The sequence below is a fragment of the Myxocyprinus asiaticus genome, chromosome 17 (assembly GCF_019703515.2).
Source record: "Myxocyprinus asiaticus isolate MX2 ecotype Aquarium Trade chromosome 17, UBuf_Myxa_2, whole genome shotgun sequence".
Taxonomy (NCBI): Eukaryota; Metazoa; Chordata; class Actinopteri; order Cypriniformes; family Catostomidae; genus Myxocyprinus; species Myxocyprinus asiaticus.
In genome coordinates, this window is record NC_059360.1 from 31,067,930 (window position 1) to 31,088,999 (window position 21,070).

General features: G+C 39.0%; 2 protein-coding genes across 3 annotated transcripts; one reads left to right on the forward strand and one right to left on the reverse strand.

The window, feature by feature from the left end:
- Positions 1-1,024: 1,024 nt before the first annotated feature.
- zmpste24 (zinc metallopeptidase, STE24 homolog) lies at positions 1,025-17,399 on the reverse strand. Of its 2 annotated transcripts, XR_007899615.1 has the most exons (11): positions 17,013-17,399; positions 16,714-16,860; positions 12,955-13,041; positions 6,898-7,014; positions 6,627-6,779; positions 6,288-6,429; positions 4,566-4,738; positions 4,279-4,383; positions 3,763-3,906; positions 2,569-2,854; positions 1,025-1,200 (listed from the first exon to the last, which is right to left on the reverse strand). XR_007899615.1 is itself a non-coding variant. In XM_051722480.1 (10 exons), the coding sequence occupies exons 1-10, from the start codon at positions 17,118-17,120 to the stop codon at positions 2,630-2,632; spliced, it is 1,401 nt and encodes a 466-aa protein (XP_051578440.1). In that variant the 5' UTR covers positions 17,121-17,399; the 3' UTR covers positions 1,516-2,629. The 2 variants fall into 2 exon arrangements, 1 of the variants encoding a protein (XP_051578440.1); XM_051722480.1 differs by lacking the exon at positions 1,025-1,200 and having other exon boundaries at positions 1,516-2,854.
- A 1,582-nt stretch (positions 17,400-18,981) lies between these two features.
- Positions 18,982-20,127, forward strand: LOC127455077 (dynein light chain Tctex-type 1-like). The gene is made up of 5 exons (XM_051722650.1): positions 18,982-19,008; positions 19,199-19,240; positions 19,421-19,544; positions 19,759-19,836; positions 19,971-20,127. The coding sequence occupies exons 1-5, from the start codon at positions 18,982-18,984 to the stop codon at positions 20,039-20,041; spliced, it is 342 nt and encodes a 113-aa protein (XP_051578610.1). The 3' UTR covers positions 20,042-20,127.
- The last annotated feature ends 943 nt before the right edge of the window (positions 20,128-21,070 follow it).

The window sequence follows — 21,070 nt, forward strand, 5'->3', positions numbered from 1 at the left end:
TTCGGTACTAATAACTGGGTTGCATGTACTTTTGTTTGAGTGTCCTGTGTCATGCGATACAACCGATCTTAATAATTGAAAAATATGGGTACGTGAGTGCGACGCCCGGCTGATGACTCACTTGGTCAAATGCGTGTTTGAGGGACTAGTCACGTGACTGCTCCAGAGGAAAACCCCCTCAGGGAACCACCTGAGGACTCCCTCTCTTGCGTCATCCTGATGTGGAGTAGACGTAGACGGCCCTGGCACCACCTCTCCAGCCATAGCATTGCACGTCACACACAGAGACAACATTTTACAGGACCCATCCACACATATTTCCCCACCCTGCCATCTCCAGAGGAAGCTGGGATATGAACTGCTCCAGTCACCAGGTCGACGATCTCCACGGCACCACGGGTTCCCTCAGCCAGCAACCATTTCCGGCAGGCATCCTGGAGCTGTTGTGCAAAAGCGAATGGGCGGCCATGTTTCCCAAACCTCAGGGACCTGAATCGCTGGTGGTTCTGTTCAGGACTACGACCAACCTGTTGCACGATGGCCTTTTTCAGATGTTGATAATCGAGGAGGCTGTCGGCGGGAAGTTGTTGGGCTGCTAGTTGTGCTTCCCTGGAGAGGAGCGGTAACAGACGGGCCACCCACTGATTGGGTGGCCACTTCCACACCTCAGCAGTCTTCTCAAACAGATCGAGGTAGTCCTCTGGATCATCACTCGGCCCCATTTTGATGAGGGTCACCGGTGTTGAGGTGTCCGGGGTTGCAGCAGCAGCCCCATCTCTGTCGATCAGGCTCCGGAATACCTGCTGGTCCTCCGCTTGACCCTGGAGCAGGAGTTGGAAACGCTGTTCCTGCTCCAGGCATAACTCCATGAGGGCCTGATGTTGACTTCACTGGATGCCGGTGAGGGACTTGATGACTACGCCCAGCGGTGAAGATTCCATGACGTTTACTCTGATCGCTCCTGGGTTTTGGCACCACTGTAGCAAGTTTGTAATTTCAGCAATGGAGGAGTCAAGAGGCAGCGAACTGTCAACGTTTGTATTTTATTACTCTTCAGCATCACTCAAAAACTTAAACAAAAAGGGCACTCAGTAAGTACATAAAACACACAAACGTGTCGTATTGCTGCAGGAACAGTCTCTCTTGTTCCACTCTCACTCTGACGCCTTGTGCGGCTTTTTACGTCTCCCTCCGCTATCACTACAACAAGAAACAAGTGTTAGAGATAGGTGACAAGCCTTACCGCTCTTTCTCTCTCCCGCAGACAGACACAAGACCACGCCCCCATCACCACACAAACTTATACCACAGTTTTATTCATGGTGATGCAAAAGTACATCCTTCCAGGCCAATCATCCCAGATGTCACTGGACATATTCCTTTTGGTCTGAGTGTGAATAAACCAACAGCCAGACATTTGATTTGACTCTTTTGGTCTTAATGAAGCATTTAGCCTAATTTTCAGGTGGACATTAAATGAACTCAAGCCATTAAAATATCAAATATAGTAAAAGCCTGAGTCCAGTGTTTTTATTGCATGCCAAATATCACAGAAAAGTGTATGCCTTCACATGTGAAAACATAGGAAACCCCGCCTAAATCCAGTTTTCCACCAGCAAAACTCTTATCTTTACAATTCAGGGTTCAGATTTTGAGAGGAAATAAAAAATGACAGTATTATGTCCCTACACCTTACTTTCACTGCAATACACCTTGCACACACAGGCACAGCGAGAAAAAACAAAAAATAATTATTTCTAACTATTCATTAAATACTTCTAAAGTCACTTCTGCCCTTGAATGTTGTTCATACGCCACAAAAAATTAACATTTAAACAAACAACCCCTTTCCGGTTACAAAAGTAAAACAAAGAACAATTTTTTCCCCAATGTATTTTCAAAGAACCAATATTGGAATTAACATTTTAGCTGGCCTTACTGAGCCATAAGTCATCAAAATGACAAATTTTCTTCCTCTGTGGTTTAAGTGTCAGAAGTGTTAGTGGTCTCATTGGTTTGTACACACCATCTGTCATCTGAACCATGTGCTCGACTATACTGCAGATAATCCTCATTCCTGTTTCAACAGACAGATGTTATTTCAAGTACACCAATCAGCAATCTGAAGCACCCGCTATTAACTGTAAGAATCTTTTGAGTGTCATGTAATGCTGAAAGCCCCTCTAAGATGTTTTAACTTCATTTCTCTCTCACGGTTCACATGGATCAAACAGTGGATAACACTTTGAAAATCAAAACTTTGACAATAAAAGTGGAAACGCATGGATCTATGAAGAACCAGAGGGGACAATTCACAGTTAAAATATAAAAAGGAATTAAAATAAAAATCATATCAAGAACAACTGCAAAAGGCTAACTGAACACAGACCCACACAGATGAATACGTAACATCTTGTACATTCAGTTTTCTGAAGCCATCTGCAAACAATTTGGATTTCCACTCTGGCCAATGACAAACAACTGACAAAATTAAACACTTAGGAAGAGAAAAGGAAAGAGAGAGGAACAGGCATTAATTTCAGAGGGCCAATAGAGGCTGGCGGAGACCTTTTCTTGGGGGACTGAGTGGTGAACCGAGTGGGGAACATGGCCCCCCCCTGCAAAGCCTTCAGTCCTGCTTCGGTCCTGTGAGGGCTCGGAGTCGCTCTAGCAGGGGAGGATGCGAGTAATGCCACATAGAGAAGAGCCAGTCTGCCACAGGGAACCCCAGGTTATCCTTATTGAGCTTGATGAGAGCAGAGTAGAGCTCAGATGATCTGCCCATACCACGTGCAAATGCATCTGCCTGAAACTCAAACCTCCGGCTCAAAACCGTCAGACAGAACGAGAGCAACTGCAGTGGACAAGAAAGGATGAAAATAGATCAGATACATCTTATTACCCGGAAAAAATAAGTGTCAGAAATTAACTTTTCAATTAAGGGCCAATATTTGCTGCTTAATTTATTTTCAGGGAGATTCTATTATTTTAAAGGGCCAAATAAACATATACAGAATCATAACTCAATTAAAAAGAGGAAGCCATTTTTTGCATAATGTTGATTTTCCCCCTGAGCCCCCCTTAAAGCAATAGTTTACCCAAAAATGAAAATTCTTGCATTTATTCATTCTCATGCCATCCCAGATGTGTATGACTTTCTTTTATTCAGCTGAACACAAAGATTTTTAGAAGAATATCTCAGCTCTGTAGGTCTTTACAATGCAAGTGCATTGGTACTAAAATTTAATTGAAGCTCTGAAAAACAAAAAAAGGCAGCATGAAAGTAATCCATAAAACTCCAGTGGTTAAATCTATATCTTCATAAGCGATATGATAGGTGTGGGTGAGAAACAGATAAAATACTTAAGTCCTTTAAGCAGGTGGCGATATGCACAAAGAATCTGAATTGCAAAAACTAAAAGAGTGAAAGTGGAGATTGAAAGAAGGACTTAAATGCTGATCTTTTTCTTACCCACACTCATCGCTTCAGAAGACATGGATTAAACCACTGGAGTCCTATGGATTACTTTTGTAATCATTCTGCCTTTATGTGCTTTTAAAGCTTCAAAGTTTTGGCCACCATTCACTTGTATTGTATGAATTATGATGAGAATTTTTATTTTTAGGTGAACTATTCCTTTAATTTCTGACCCTGGTTATAATTATTACAGAGTTTCAGGTTTAAGCCTGATCAAAATTTTAAAATGGGAGACAATTTATGTTTTTAGAGAGGAAAGAGAGGAGAAAAGCAAGAGGTATTACCTCATTGTAAGGCGAGAAGATAAACTGAAAGATGATCATCAGTCCGATGAGGGTGGGTTGGCTGTCATGGAAACCAAATGCCATGAAGAGTTCCTTCCGACCAATCAGAACAGCAAAAAGGAAGAAGCACAGGAAGGAGTTCATCTGCAGAGAAGAAACAGCTGGTGAATATTTTAACATCCACACAAGTATCTATTCAAATGCTCATAAAACATCAAGAATCATTCTAAAGAAATGGACATAAAGAAGGAAAAAAAAAAAAGGACAACTTCTGCATTGAATGCACAATGGGAGAAAATGCCATTGCAGAGTAAAGAATGTGCATTGGCAAAAACTAGCCTGGAGAAATATCACTTATCAAGAATCATGTGCCATTATGAGGACTGGCTAATCTAAAGTCAATTGGCAGTTAAAATTAGGAAAACAGTACAAATATAATTTTAGAAATCTATAACCCCACACTTTGAGATGGGTTGCACATGCCAGAATGTTAGAGTGCAGCAGACAGCATCTCACCTGGCTGATAACAATGTTCTTGACTGTATGGCCCAGTTTCCAATGCCCCAATTCATGTCCAAGAACTGCCAGAACCTCAGGGTTATTGCAGCCCTGCTTCTTGTTCTAGATATTGAAACAGAAACCATATGAAACAAATAGCATGTATATAGAGGCACACTGAAATGACCCACTAACTTTTGTAATACTATAATAGTACTCATTTTGTTCTCACTCATGTGAGTGCAACAAAACATTTGATCTGTTTTCATTTATTTATTTTTTTTAAGTATACTGATTTCTCTGACCTTTGGTTTGGACTTGCTTTCATTCTCTGTCGCCTCGGTCTCCTCTCCTGTCCCTGCCCTCTCTGTTTTGTTCAGAGGAGAGTAATCCTCCAAAAGTGTGTCGAATAGCACAATACGCTTGTTTTTGAAGAAACCATAGAAGTAGGCATTGCTGTGGGAAGATCTCTTTGAGCCTGGAAACAAGAAAATAGAGGGCAGAAAGCAATCCAAGACTTAAACATTATGGCTCAAGTGATATAAAATGACTTGTGAATGTTGCATATGGCTGCAACTAACGATTATTTTGATAATCGATTAATCTAACGATTATTCAGCGATTATTGCAATGATTAATCATTAGCTCTTAGTTGATTATTCAGCTTGTGGTTGTATTAAATGTGCTTACGAACAATAGAGGACAAAATCATCTTTTAAAAATACATTCACTGAATTAAAGGGAAAAAAATACATAAGTTTAATTCAGTAAAGAAATTTACTGCAAAAAATCCTATTGTTATCAAGTGTTTTTGTCTTGTTTTCCATTTAAAATAGTCCTTCCTAAAAATCCTTAAAACAAGATACATTTACTTGAGAAGCAACATAAGATATTTAGACTTGCTTTAAGAGAATGTATCTTAAATATAAGTGTATTTTGTATAGAAGTGTATTTTCACATGGTTATACTTCTGCAAATGCAGTAAAGACAAAATATACTTATATTCAAGATCTGCTCTCTAAAAGCAAGTCTAAATATCTTATATGCTGCTTCTCAGGTGAATTTTTTTTTTAATAATTCTTAGATATATTATATTCAACATTCTCAGATAAAAATGTTCTCTTCTGCAGTATAGCTGCTAAAGAAAATGTGCGATGTCTTAAAGGAGTTTTAGATATTTATATTGGAAAACAAGCCAAAACAAATAAAAAACGTATTTTGTTGCAGTGTATAATGGGGCGAAGACTACCCTCTCTCACCTTTCTGTTCACTTCAATCCATCTTTAACTCACAAAAAAAAAACTCATTAATAAAGCTGCGTATTGCCAATTTTCTTCACGATAAGAAATGCACAGTGACATATATTATGATTCAATAAGTCGCAAGCCATCATGTTATAATCTAGCTCCAGCAAGCATGCGCGCTCGAGGGATGAGTGTCCCCGCGACAGAGTGTGCATCAGCTGGGTGCAGTTTCAATCTCTCCTCCTTAGATCGGGACATTCGCGCAACTCATAGAAGAGGCGCTGACTGCACAGAGAAATGCCAGTTTCGGAGTTTGTAGTTATTTACATTATCTACTTCATGAACTTTAATAAAGCTATAACGCATTAAATATAACTGTATTTAAGATGTAACGCTGGGGTGTTTCCTTTAAAGAGCTCCAGCTTCACTTATTCCACAACAAGAGTGCTTCTGTATTTACTTATTTGGCATTTTTGCATTATAATTCCCTCATACTTTGCGATCTACATCACCTGAAGCTGCGAAAGTTTAGAGTGCATCTGGATTGTGAGCTGTCCTCTTCCTCTCCTCAGTCATCCACGTGCAGCAGTGCTGCTCTAGTGCATCATCATTAGAGTATAGTGACCTCATGTTACATTAAATGAGCTCAAACGACCATTCAACAATTTTTTTTTTTGTTGACGTTGTCGATAACGTCGACTAATCGTTTTAGCCCTATATGGCTAATAAACCACTAAAATGGTTTACATTATTATGGTGAATCAGAGTATTAATCTGCAGTACCTTCCACTACATAGACTTTGGTGAGGGGGAATTGGATGGACATTGCCATGCTCTCAATCTCACTCTTCAGCTCTCCCTCTGGCAGTGGAGTGAACTTATCAAACAGGGGGGCGATATAGTCTGCATAGATAGTCACCAGAATCTGGGGACAAAAATGGAGGGGGGAAATCAAGCTTATGTCACAAGATTTTAGGTTAAACATAATATAACCAAGAGAGGTGATGTGAAATGGCCATGGGCATCAGCAGTTAGGAAACTTCACTCAATGACTTATGAGGAGTGAAAAAACAGAAACCCTTTGTTTTCTTCACAGACCATGGAAAAATCAATGTAACTGACCAGAGACACAGTGAGAGTGAAGAGCCAGGCATAGATGAAGAAATAATCCCCTCCGATCTTGATGATGTAGAGGAGCAATGATGTCACTGGCAGTAAAATACACTGCGTCACAGCAAACTTCTTTACAGCATCTTTCAGGAAGAAACCCAGTGTCTACAGGGAAAAGACAGAATAAGAGTGTAAGACAGAGCAGGAGAGAGTCACTTCAGTACATTTCATCATTAGTTTCATTCCTGCTACACACTGTGCAGAGAAAGAGCATTATCCCTACCTGCTGGTTGAATCCATGCTTTTCCTCAATAACAAATGTGTTGTAGAGGCTCCAGGGAAGGCCAGTGAAGGCACTAAAGAGAGTCGCCAACATCAGAAACCCCAAAGACTGGGAGATCTGAAGGAAATGAGAACATTTTAAATATCAATGGATGAAGCAGCTTTTTTTTGGCCATGTTAAGAATAGCTTACTAACATACTAATGTTTTTTTCTGCAGTATATGTATACTGTTTGCAAATTTATTTATGGATAAAAGGTGACACATTTCCACTCAACGAATGAACTTGAAAGTAATTAAGACAATCCATTTTGATTGGACTGACAAAAGGCAAAACATTTTTTTTTACACAAAATTGAAATAAAAATGGAAACTTCCTTTGTTCCTGTAGCTCAACTGGTAGAGCATGGCACTAACAATAACTATGTTTCCATTCAAGGGTTTTTTTGCAACAAAAGGTGTAGCGCATCAAAAAGTTAACCGATATAGCAGATGGAAATGCAAATTAAAATTTCACAAGTGTCGACATAATATTTTTCCGTTTAACTCTAGCGCATAAACTGTCAATACTTCAAATGTCACGAAAAACTGATTTGGAAACACTCCGTCAAGAGAATTGGCATTAACGCAAAAATAGTGTCACATGACAGAATTTACCCCAATCGTTAGCCTGTGTTAATCATGATGACAAGGTATACATCCTTGAAAGCCAATTTATTGTATGTGAAGCATTACTCACACTGTTATGGATTGGTATTAACGGCATACCTGCACAGATCCGATGCTGCAAATACTTCTGCATCATGACACTTCCAGAGTGCCAACACAAATGTCTCGTATCATGCACCCGTCAATATCAACAAGTGCACGGTGAACAAATGAATGGCCACTCTTTGTGATTAATTTAATCGCGGTAGCCATTCATTTATTTATTAGAAGTTGCTTTTCCACACCATTCAAAATAATAGACGGCAGTCATGGAATTAGCCTACAATACAAACAACAATTTCTATGCACGAAGATGTTTTAAATTTAAAATAAAATACACAATACTAGGAGAAAAGCTTCAGTGCTTTTTTGGAACACTAACATACAGCCCAATTCTATCAAATTATTGTTTAGCTTACTTTTGAAAAAAATGCCGGCAAAATCCCCTGTATTAAATTACCAAACGAATAAAGAATTAAAATAAAAATAAAATGACCAAATGAAAAAATTATATTGTTAGGCCTATATAATTGCCTTTTCTTTACACAAACTTAAATTAGCCTTTCCCTGTTCTGTAGATGAAAAAGGTTGGCTGAATGACATTCTCAGAATGTTCTACACTTTTTTCAAGACTAGATAATCTATTTGTCCAATGCCGAGTTCACTTTCAGAAAACTAGCTTTTGAACATTTTTAAACTTAAATATTTTAAATCTAACCCTCTTTACCTCGGATCGCATCTGTTGAGCTTCTTCAGAAAAATTTTAATTGCATTATGATGCTAAAATTAATTTTATTTAGATGTCAATCAAGTTCAGTTGGTGTTTCAGGTCATTAAAAGTACATAATGCATTTGTGATGGCAATGCTTTAGATAAGATAATTGTTCAAAATAGCCTACCGAATATCAGGAAATGTATCATATAAACCCTGATATAACACCGCATCAATTTCTCTTTAATAGCTGTGCACACATCATATACACCGATGGATGGTCCTTATACTAAGACCGAAAGTTTCCCCCACTATTTAGTGCAGGTTGCCAGCTTGAACAGGGCCATGACGATTCGCTTTCAGGTCGGAACCAGTGACAACCTGCGTTAGGCGCAACATCAGGACCAATATTACAGTCTGTAACAACTGTTCCCCTTTGATTGCAATCCCTCGTCTTCTGATTGCATTTATTTGTAAAATTAAAATGACAGTAAGTTGGCTATTTTCAATTAATTCTCAATACCCTCCCCATTTTACAAAGACTTCGGGGGGGGGGGGTATTAGGGACATCTGGGAGGCGAAAGGTACACAATTAGCAATATACACACATTTCTGTATTGAAACAGCTTAAGGGAAGATTTCTTCTGTGATAAACCAAAACTTATGCGACAAAGTGTTTAAGCCCGACATCATCACGCATACCATTTTTAATACATAAAAGGCCATTTGAATGAATTTTTGCAATATTTTTTTTTATTTTATTTTTTTTTTCGCATTTTCACTTTGGCAATAACAAAACGAAAAGTGGATGCAAACTAGGTTATTGGCAAGATCACGGGTTCAGTTTGAAGAAGTCGCTTTGGATAAGAGTCTGACAAATGCGTAAATGTAAATGAAACTTTCTTCAAGATGACTGGATGCCAATGCAAAGTGATAAGGTCATGTGGAAACAATGTTAGCAGTCAGTATACAGTGTATACTGCACAGTGTTCAGTAAGTAGAAAGCTTAGTATTCCATTCCAAACATAGCCTTTGTCCAACTCGGCTGTAGTTCACCATACTAACATGACTAATAGAGCGCAACAGTGCTCGGCTCGCCCACTTATACAGTCGTCTGGGTTAAAATATTTTTCCCCATTCATTTTTCACATAGACTTTTCATAAAATCCTTCATAAGAGTTGTAAGCCATGAACCAAACCAACCAGCTCCGAGGTAAAATCACAACTTAAACTTTGAGGCAAAAAAATTATTTGAAAATTGAACAAAAAGACAAGGGTACAATGCTGTATACTTAGTCTTTCATGAGGGCACAGACAGCAATCCCATGAAGCACTGCGAATGATGTCAATGAAAAAAAAAAAAAATATATATATATATATATATATATATATATATATATATATATATATATATATATATATATATATATATATATATATATATATATGGGAATATACTGTATAAAACCATTGATTTTAAATCTTTGATTATAAGTATAGGAACTATATATTTTATTGCAAAATATTCCAGCATGAACTAATTGGAGCTGTCAGAATTAACGTGTTAACGCATGCGATAAATAAAAAAAAAAAAATCATATTTCTTAATTGCGATTAACACATTTACCATTAATAAAGCATAAGCCAGCATAAACACTTGTTGGGCATGCGGAACCTTTGTAATGTGTCTACCTGGAGTCATTTCACTGATATACACTTCAACACACACAACAGCGCTTCCCTGTCAGTGATAAAATGGAGAAAGGAATTCTTAATGCTATTTGATGTACAAAACAAGCCCAGATGGAACTTGTAATAGAAATATTTTTCAGCCCACGTAAGACTCATTTAATTACCACAGAAGCACGTAAAATCATAAAGTCACCAAAATGCAGAATGAGACGTTTTTGTCTGCAAGCGTTTTCATGTGGAGTTCAAAGCGCTTGAAGATGGCGTTGACGCTCTGACGTGAATCATGAATGCAGCTTCACGATTGTTGTAACAAAGTGGATAGACACATTTTAAGGATGACAGTTTAAGAGATTTAATGCCCATTGCAATGAATATGCGGGACTAGTTCTTTCAATTAGCCAAACTCCCACTCAGACTTTGGGAAACGATTAATGTTACTTGAATTGGTGCTATTTTAATGTATTTCTATCTTTATAAATGTAGAGAGTCAACTAATGGTTGATTAACATTTTACTGCAGGTTTGAAAAGCCCAGTCTCACACCCCTCCCACACTCTGATCTTCACTTCACACACCTCCTGGAACCCCCCCCCCTCCTCCACCTTCCTGCTACTCAATCTGCACTTATGATCTGTGAGGAGGATGTGTGCTGGGGCTTTCAGAAACAAAAGACTAGGAAAGCTTCAGGCCCAGACGGTGTTTCACCTGCCTGTCTGAAAGTCTGCGGTGACCAACTGGCCCCCCAACTTCACACAGATCTTCAATAGATCACTGGAGCTGTATGAAGTTCCCTGCTGCTTCAAACACTCTACCATCATTCCCGTCCCCAAAAAAACCAAAATCACAGGACTTAGTGACTACAGACCCATCTCTCTCACGTCTGTGGTCATGAAGTCGTTGAGGGACTGGTTTTGGCCTACCTGAAGGACATCACTGGACCCCAGCTGGACCTCCTTCAGTATGCTTGCTGAGCAAATATGTCTGTGGTTGCTGCTGTAAATATGGGACTGCATTATATCCCGCAACACCTCGACAGACCTAGGACTTATGCAAGGATCCTATTTGTGGACTTCAGTTCAGCCTTCAATACAATCATGCCTGATCTTCTCTCTACCAAACTGACCCAGCTCTCCATGCCCACCCCAATCTGTCGATGGATCACCAGCTTTCTGACAGATAGGCAGCAGCTAGTGAGACTGGGAAAACTCACATCCGGAAACCTCACTATTAGGACTGGTGCTCCTCAAGGATGCATTCTCTCTCCAGTGCTCTTCTCCCTGTACACGAATGACTGCACTGCAAAAGACTCCACTGTCAAGCTCCTGAAGTTTGCAGACGACACCACGGTCATCTGCCTTGTCCACAACGGTGACAAATCTGCATACAGACGGGAAGTTGATCAGCTGGCTGTCTATTGCGGTCATAACAACCTTGAGCTGAACACGCTCAAAACAGTGGAGATGATAGTGGACTTCAGGAGAAATCCTCCTGCACTCCCCCCCCCCCAATCCTGAACAGCACTGTGGCAGCAGTGGAGTCATTCAGGTTCCCAGGCTCTACCATCTACCAGGACCTGAAGTGGGACACCCACATAGACTACATTGTGAAGAAGGCTCAGCAGAGGTTGTACTTCTTTCGCCAGCTAAGGAAGTTCAACCTGCCACAGAAGCTGCTGACACAGTTCTACTCGGCCATCATTGAGTCTGTCCTGTGTACATCTATAACTGTCTGGTTTGGTTCAGCCACCAAATCAGACAGAAGGAAACTACAACGGACAGTCAGGACTGCTGAGAGGATTATTGGTGCCCCCTGCCCACCCTCCTAGACCTGTACATCACCAGAGTGAGGAAACGTGCAGGTAGAATCACTCTGGACCCCACACACACTGCCCACTCTCTCTTTGAACTGTTGCCCTCTGGCCGGCGTTACAAAGCACCGAGCGCCAGGACATCCAGGCACAAGAACAGTTTTTACCCTCAGGCCAATTTCCTCATGAACAATCAACCCTCAGGACTCCCCCTTAGTGCAATAATGTAAATACATATCTCATGTACATATGTAAATTCACATATTTAATTCAATAATTGTACATACCCCTACCTTGCACATACATTTCCACTTGCACATGTACATATGCCATTCTGTTTTGCCTCCTATTATTTGTGTCTATTTATACCCTTACCTCGTTTTATATTCTGTGTCTCACTGTTATGTGCTGTGTGCACTTTCTTATCACCAAAAAAATTCCTTGTGTGTACACTTGGCAATGAAGCTCATTCTGATTCTGAGGAAGGCTTTGTTTGGAAAATGTTAAAGCATTATATTGTTACACGGTGTCAATTTTCAGCATTTTCAAATTCTGCGATCAATCGCGATTAACGACAAAAAAAAAAAAACGTATGCGATTAATTGAAATTAAAAATGTTAATCGACTGACATCTCTTGTAACAATAGATAAGTAGTTTAAGGGTGAAGAAACACTGACTCTTAAGTCATTCACAGTGCATCATGGGAGTGGACCATCGCTCCAAGGCACATTTCGTGGGCTTAGTTAGGTGCATATCTCTGATTGGTGAAGCTTTCTCTGCTGGACCGTGGTAATGTACTTGTTTAACATAAATTCTGCTATCAAACACTATTTTTAAACAATGAAGCAGAAATAACGTAGACTGATGGCTTCAACGCTCCAGGTAGGTTTGTCTTTAATGATTTATTAGTTATTGTTGGAAAAAAAATAAATAAATAAAAAAAAAAGTGGAATTTTTACTTCCGGAACCAGACTGTTGCGCTCTATAGAGTATAAACATATTTGAGACCAATAATAATCACATGGGTGCTCCAGGATATTTTAATGATGATTCACTGGGCTGCCTTGGGTTAAATCTATTATCCAAAAAAGAAATTTCCCATCTTAAGGTTCTGGAGAGAGCTGCAGAAATTACACCCACCTCATACTCTGGACCAAGACCAAAATGAGCTGTGAGATTCCCTGACACTTTCCAGAGGAAGGGGATTCCTCCCAGGAGCAGTATCAGCTACAAAATAAAGCAAACAGAAAAGATAATATTTACAGTCAAAGCCTCATTTGAATACAAAGACAAGTTCAAAATGTTTTTCCTAATATTTTAATTTTGAAAGCTGCAGATGTGAATGTCTGAACATAAAACACTGCAGACAGCATAACTACTATAAATAGGAAAGATTTTAAATCACACTTAATACAGGGATGCAAACTCCTGAAAGGAGAAAAAGGTGAGAAAGTCATAGCAGGTCTTCCAGATATACAGTGCATCTGGAAAGTATTCACAGCGCTTCACTTTTTCCACATTTTGTCATGTTACAGCCTTATTCCAAAATGGATTAAATTCATTATTTTCCTCAATTCTACAAACAATACCCCATAATGACAAGAGGCAGTTTCTCCCATTCTTCTTTGCAGGACCTCTCAAGCACCATCAGGTTGAATGGGGAGCGTCGGTGCACAGCCATTTTCAGATCTCTCCAGAGATGTTCAATCGGGTTCAAGTCTGGGCTCTGGCTGGGCCACTCAAGGACATTCACAGTTGTCCCGGAGCCACTCCTTTGTTATCTTGGCTGTGCGCTTAGGGTCGTTGTTCTGTTGGAAGATGAACCTTCGCCCCAGTCTGATGTCCAGAACGCTCTGGAGCAGGTTTTCATCAAGGATGTCTCTGTACATTGCTGCATTCATCTTTCCCTCGATCCTGACTAGTCTCCCAGTTCCTGCTGCTGAAAAACATCCCCACAGCATGAGGCTGCCACCACCATGCTACACTGTAGGGATGGTATTGGCCAGGTGATGAGCGGTGCCTGGTTTCCTCCAGACATGACGCTTGCCATTCAGGCCAAAGAGTTCAATCTTTGTTTCTCATGGTCTGAGAGTCCTTCAGGTGCCTTTTGGCAAACTCCAGGCAGGCTGTCATGTGCCTTTTACTGAGGAGTGGCTTCCGTCTGGCCACTCTACCATACAGGCCTGATTGGTGGAGTGCTGCAGAGATGGTTGTTCTTCTGGAAGGTTCTCCTCTCTCCACAGAGAAATGCAGGAGCTCTGTCAGAGTGACCATTGGGTTCTTGGTCACCTCCCTGACTAAGGCCCTTCTCCCCTGATCGCTCAGTTTGGCCAGGCGGCCAGCTCTAGGAAGAGTCCTGGTGGTTCCAAACTTCTTCCATTTACAGATGATGGAGGCTGCTGTGCTCATTGGGACCTTCAATGCTGCAGAAATTTGTCTGTACCCTTCCCCAGATCTGTGCCTTGATACAATCCTGTCTCTGAGGTCTACAGACAATTCCTTGGACTTCATGGCTTGGTTTGTGCTCTGACATGCACTGTTAACTGTGGGACCTTATATAGACAGGTGTGTGCCTTTCCAAATCATGTCCAATCAACTGAATTTACCACAGGTGGACTCCAATCAAGTTGTAGAAACATCTCAAGGATGATCAGTGGAAACAGGATGCACCTGAGCTCAATTTTGAGTGTCATGGCAAAGGCTGTGAATATGTATGTACATTTGATTTTTTTAGTTTTTTATTTTTAATAAATTTTCAAAGATTTCAAACAAACTTCTTTCACGTTGTCATTATGGGGTATTGTTTGTAGAATTTTGAGGAAAATGAATTTAACCAATTTTGTAATAAGGCTGTAACATAACAAAATGTGGAAAAAGTGAAGCGCTGTGAATACTTTCCAGATGCACTGTATATTTTCAGGTGATGATTCGTTTTGTTGTCTTTAAAGCTTTTATTTGTGTGTGTGTATACAGGTGCATCTCAATAAATTAGAATGTCGTGGAAAAGTCCATTTATTTCAGTAATTCAACTCAAATTGTGAAACTCGTGTATTAAATAAATTCAATGCACACAGACTGCAGTAGTTTAAGTCTTTGGTTCTTTTAATTGTGATGATTTTGGCTCACATTTAACAAAAACTCACCAATTCACTATCTCAAAAAATTAGAATACATCATAAGACCAATTAAAAAAAATTGTTGGCCTTCTGGAAAGTATGTTCATTTACTGTATATGTACTCAATACTTGGTAGGGGCTCCTTTTGCTTTAATTACTGCCTCAATTTGGCGTGGCATGGAGGTGATCAGTTTGTGGCACTGCCGAGGTGGTATGGAAGCCCAGGTTTCTCTGATAGTGGCCTTCAGCTCATCTGCATTTTTTGGTCTCTTGTTTCTCATTTTCCTCTTGACAATACCCCATAGATTCTCTATGGGGTTCAGGTCTGGTGAGTTTGCTGGCCAGTCAAGCACACCAACACCATGGTCATTTAACCAACTTTTGGTGCTTTTGGCAGTGTGGGCAGGTGCCAAATCCTGCTGGAAAATGAAATCAGCATCTTTAAAAAGCTGGTCAGCAGAAGGAAGCATGAAGTGCTCCAAAATTTCTTGGTAAACGGGTGCAGTGACTTTGATTTTCAAAAAACACAATGGACCAACACCAGCAGATGACATTGCACCCCAAATCGTCACAGACTGTGGAAACTTAACACTGGACTTCAAGCAACTTGGGCTATGAGCTTCTCCACCCTTCCTCCAGACTCTAGGACCTTGGTTTCCAAATTAAATACAAAACTTGCTCTCATCTGAAAAGAGGACTTTGGACCACTGGGCAACAGTCCAGTTCTTCATCTCCTTAGCCCAGGTAAGACGCCTCTGATGTTGTCTGTGGTTCAGGAGTGGCTTAACAAGAGGAATACGACAACTGTAGCCAAATTCCTTGACACGTCTGTGTGTGGTGGCTCTTGATGCCTTAACCCCAGCCTCAGTCCACTCCTTGTGAAGTTCACCCAAATTCTTGAATCGATTTTGCTTGACAATCCTCATAAGGCTGCAGTTCTCTCGGTTGGTTGTGCATCTTTTTCTTCCACACTTTTTCCTTCCACTCAACTTTCTGTTAACATGCTTGGATACAGCACTCTGTGAACAGCCAGCTTCTTTGGCAATGAATGTTTGTGGCTTACCCTCCTTGTGAAGGGTGTCAATGATTGTCTTCTGGACAACTGTCAGATCAGCAGTCTTCCCCATGACTGTGTAGCCTAGTGAACCAAACTGAGAGACCATTTTGAAGGCTCAGGAAACCTTTGCAGGTGTTTTGAGTTGATCAGCTGATTGGCATGTCACCATATTCTAATTTTTTGAGATAGTGAATTGGTGGGTTTTTGTTAAATGTGAGCCAAAATCATCACAATTAAAAGAACCAAAGCCTTAAACTACTTCAGTCTGTGTGCACTGAATTTATTTAATACACGAGTTTCACAATTTGAGTTGAATTACTGAAATAAATGAACTTTTCCACGACATTCTAATTTATTGAGATGCACCTGTATATATATATATATATATATATATATATATATATATATATATATATATATATATTTTTTTTATTTATTTTTTTTTTTTTCAGGCTTAAACACTTTCAAGTCATTTAAGGAAAAAAAAAAGTCATTTAATAAGGAAACAAATAATTTGGGCAAATTATCTTCAGAAAAGGTGACTTTAGCAGAAAGGTGAGTAGTTTGCATCCCTGTTAATAAAATCAATAATTATCACCATTATATAAAAATAAAAAAATAAATTAAAAAAATGAAGTGTTTACACATTCACCCCACCACTACTTAGGTGGTAATTTCAAGATCTTTGAAAATGACAAATATCTTTGCAAGCTGTATCAAGCTCACCGTGCCCTCTGTCTCAGAGTAGAGTCCAGACCAGAAGCCAAAGTTGCTTTTGTCCAGCTGATAGAGGCGAGACTTTTCAAAGGTCTCGGAATCCATTATCTTGCCCAGTTCAGTGGGCACATGCATTGTAGTTCTGTAGATCTTCCTCTGTGATGGGTAAAAAGGGATTATAAAGAGTTTACACAAATTCACTCACTGGAAACCCTCAGTTCTGTACATCCCTAAATGTGATGTTATGCATGTGCACAAAGCATAAAAATGGCATGCACGACAAAGAAGCAATAAACGTTTGATATCACCTGTCTATAGGCGAGGTAGGCCTCCCAAACATACACCGTCCATGAGAAGACCAGGACAGCGTAAAATATTTTGTATTCAATTGGTAAAGCAAGAACTTCCTGCAGCATTATTACGGCCTGGCAGTTATTTGTTGGTACCGTTAATTAGCCTGGAGTTATCCAGCAGCAGTCACCCCGCAAACTACCTGATCATACAAAGAAATCAATCTTCGTAATTATTCTGAACCAATACGAGACTTGAACCTTACGAGGATGTGTATGTGTTATCAAAAATGCCCATAGACTGAAAAACCTCTAAGTAGAGATACACTTATAATGATAACTCATGCTCTATTGCTTCTCATTCCCATTCATGTGAAATAGCGTGCAACCAGAAACTATGTTCCACCTGACACAATAGCACAACGACAAAGGTTCCTAGACGCATAGTATACTTACACCGATTCTGAGTGAATTGTGTACAGTGGTACAGGATTTGTTTTTGCCGAAATAGTTCAGCTACGGATGAGTTACATGAGTAAAAGTTATTAAAGGGATAGTTCACCCAAAAATGAAGAAATAATCTCATTATTTACTCACCCTCATGCCATCCCACGTGTATGCCTTTCTTTCTTTTGCTGAACACAAAGATTTTTAGAAGAATATCTCAGCTCTGTAGGTCCATTCAATGCAAGTGAATGGTGGCCAGAACTTTGAAGGTCCATAAATCAAATAAAGGCAGCATAAAAGTAATCCATAAGACTCCAGTGGTTAAATCCATATATTCAGTGGCGATATAAGTGTGGGTGAGAAACAAACCAATATTTAACTCATTTCTTACTATAAATCTACACTTTCAATTTCACTTCCACATTCTTCTTCTTTTGTTTTTGATTATTCAAATTCTTCATGCATATCGCCACCTACTGGGCAGGGAGGAGAATTTATACCCAACTATCATATCGCTTCTAAAGATATGGATTTAACCACTGAGTCTTGTTTCGTACTTTTATGCTAGCTTTATATGCTTTTTGGACCAGATGAATTGACTTGATATTTAGAAAACCAGTTTCAATTGCAGTGAAATTGGTATTGTCTAAGCTGTTGAAATGATAAAGGCCAGAAAAAAACTCTTGACAAAGTATTCCAGACACAAATATCACTACTGTCCCTTACAACGAAGAAAGAAATAAAGAACAACCGCAACCTTTTTGTGTGCCATGAACTGTACCACAAAATTTAAGATACTATCGTGGTACTTTACAGAAAACAATTTCACGAAAACCCTGATGAACACAATAATTCCCGCCAAAATATACCATTGTTACTACTGTGAAAGCATAATAAATAACTTATTTTTTCGTCATCGGCGTCAAAGCAAGCAATCAAATTTTTATTGTTATAACTGTACTTATGGTATTTTGTCGGAAGTTATTTGGTTAGCATGGTAATGGGTGATCTGTCTTTTATGAACAGGGCATGCTTTATTACAGTTTACTGCATTAACATTTTACCAAGGATCTCTCATTGTACCTGTCATTCTTGATATAAAATATTGTATTTTAGAATATTTAAGAAAAATCCAATCAAATTACTTCATAGAAAAAAAAACTAATTAATTCTTGCAGAGAACCCCCCATGCTTGTGTAATTAATTTTAAAGAGTTTTCACATTTCGATCGAGCACACTCGCTAAATTCAGACGGAATGCATAAAAAACTGGAGCCTGACTGCAGGAAATAGAATGAAATGACGAAAAAACTGCAATTATGTTTTTCTATTTTGGAATCGGATGCTCCTGTTTATTTCCGGAAAACATGTTATGCATTATTCTCTTTACTTTGCAGAAGGTTAAAAAAAAAAAAAAAAAAAAAAAAAATGGAAGAACAGTTTCTAGGAGCTGTCAGTCTGTGGCCCGGATTGGTCTCCGGGGAGTGATCCAGTCCGTTTCCTTAGAAACTACAAAATAAACCCTCCTAAAAAGTCGCGCAATGGACGAGTATCAGACTGCTGAGGAGGTAAGTAACATGGTTTTTTTTTTTTTTTTAACTAACAATAACAGAAGTTCTATGCACTATAGTTTTGATTCATACTTCTAAATTAATCTGTTTTATTTCCTAAAGTTTTTTTTTTTTTAGAAGTACTTCATACATGAAAGTAACTGCATACACCAATGCTAACCTAACTATGCATTACTTTCATTCACAGACTACATTTGTTGTGGATGAGATAACCACAATTATCAAAGAAGTAAGAATTTTATCATTGTCTGTTTCTTAAGAACTGAAGAATTCAACCTGCAGATACCAGATCCATACATCCTCAATTAATTACTTTACAAAACTTTTTTGTAAAAATTCTCAAAGTAAATATTTAAATCTGAAATGGCAAATTTGCAATTATAAGTATTATGGGGTATTTTGATAACAGACTGTTGAAAGCACCATTGGCAACAGCTCTTACCAACACAATCGAATCAACCAGTGGACATCAAGCATTGTGGAGTCAAGTCTGAGCCAGCTAACTAAATTAGGAAAGCCCTTTAAGTACATAGGTATGGTAAACAACAATTTAAACTAAAAAAACACTTATTGTATGAAAAGCTATAATAACTATTTTATTAGTATATTTGGTAGCCAAACCGTAGTCCCAAATCTAACCACAACAATAGTTTAGATCCAGAATGGAGTTGTAGTACTTGAAAATGCATTGCTTCTGATTCATTGTTCTTATTCATACCCACATGCTTTTCTTTTTTTTCCAACCAGTGACATGTATCATTATGCAAAAAAGTGGTGCAGGTTTGCACACTGCCAGCTCATGTTTCTGGGACAACACTACAGATGGTAAGATGTACTGTATGACCTGACTAGCATTTTTAAAAATAAACAAAACACCCCAAAACAAGAATAATCTAAGCATTATCTAAAAATGGAAACAGCTCAAGTGTGTTTTTATGACACTGACACTTTCCCCCCAGGGAGCTGCACATTGCGGTGGTCAAATAAAACCATGTACTGCATAGTTAGTGTTTTTGGGCTTGCCATTTGAGGATGAATAAGGCTGATGTATCCAGACCTTTCAGTTTAGACTCCTTAACAAGAAATGCTGTCCCTGTTTGATTTGTAAGTATAATAAATGTATTTACAATTCAAGTCGCATCTGGGTGTCTTTTTTAGCCTAGTATCTCAGCAATAGCAGATCACCTGTATTTATCCTATGTGTGATTAACAAAACAATGAAATTTAGTGCATTTCCATCATCAGGCCTAACGATTCTGAGCACACGAGTAACAGTGGCATTTCCATTAGAACAAGTTCTGTACAGTATGATTACAAACTTTTCCCTGCAGATTTCTCAGCACAATTATCCAACAGCACTCAGGACAGGGGATCTATGCTGGTGGAGTGGTATTAGGGACATGGCAACACACGACTGGTCACTTGTCAGTCATTTTCATTCTAATCCCGATTTCACAGCACCACAATGGAAAAAGAAACCATAAAGGCCCTGATATACTTCCAGAGTAGTACATCTTCGTTCTTCGTTCAGGGGTAAAAAGAAGTTCTAAACAGCTGAGCAGCGGTACACTTTTTGCGAACATTCAGACATCTGCCACACCACTGTGGGAGGCGTTTAGAAGTAAATCTAAATGAGGATGCTCAATAAAACCTAAACTAATGTGACATAAAAATATGTTATCAATAACTTCAGGCCTCATGAGTAGAATTCACATGAGGTTTGTAAAAGAAGCTGTTTTAGCCACTCGATGATTTAAACTAATATATGCAGTAGAACATGTTACATTTTTCTTGTTTACATTCTGAATTCATGCCGTTAATGCACTAACACACCACATGGCCATACTATGTGTCGATTACACTCTGTTATTGTAATTTATGATGAAACTAATACTACTGCACAGATAGGTTTTAAAAGGAGTGTTAATATTCAGAATAAAGACAAAAGAATGTTGATAGATGCATATCTTACTTTGGGCAGATGTGTGAATGGCTTTTGCTGCAGATATGGCACATGAGTGAATAGGCACTTGAGAGTATCTGAGTTTGAATCCTTTTG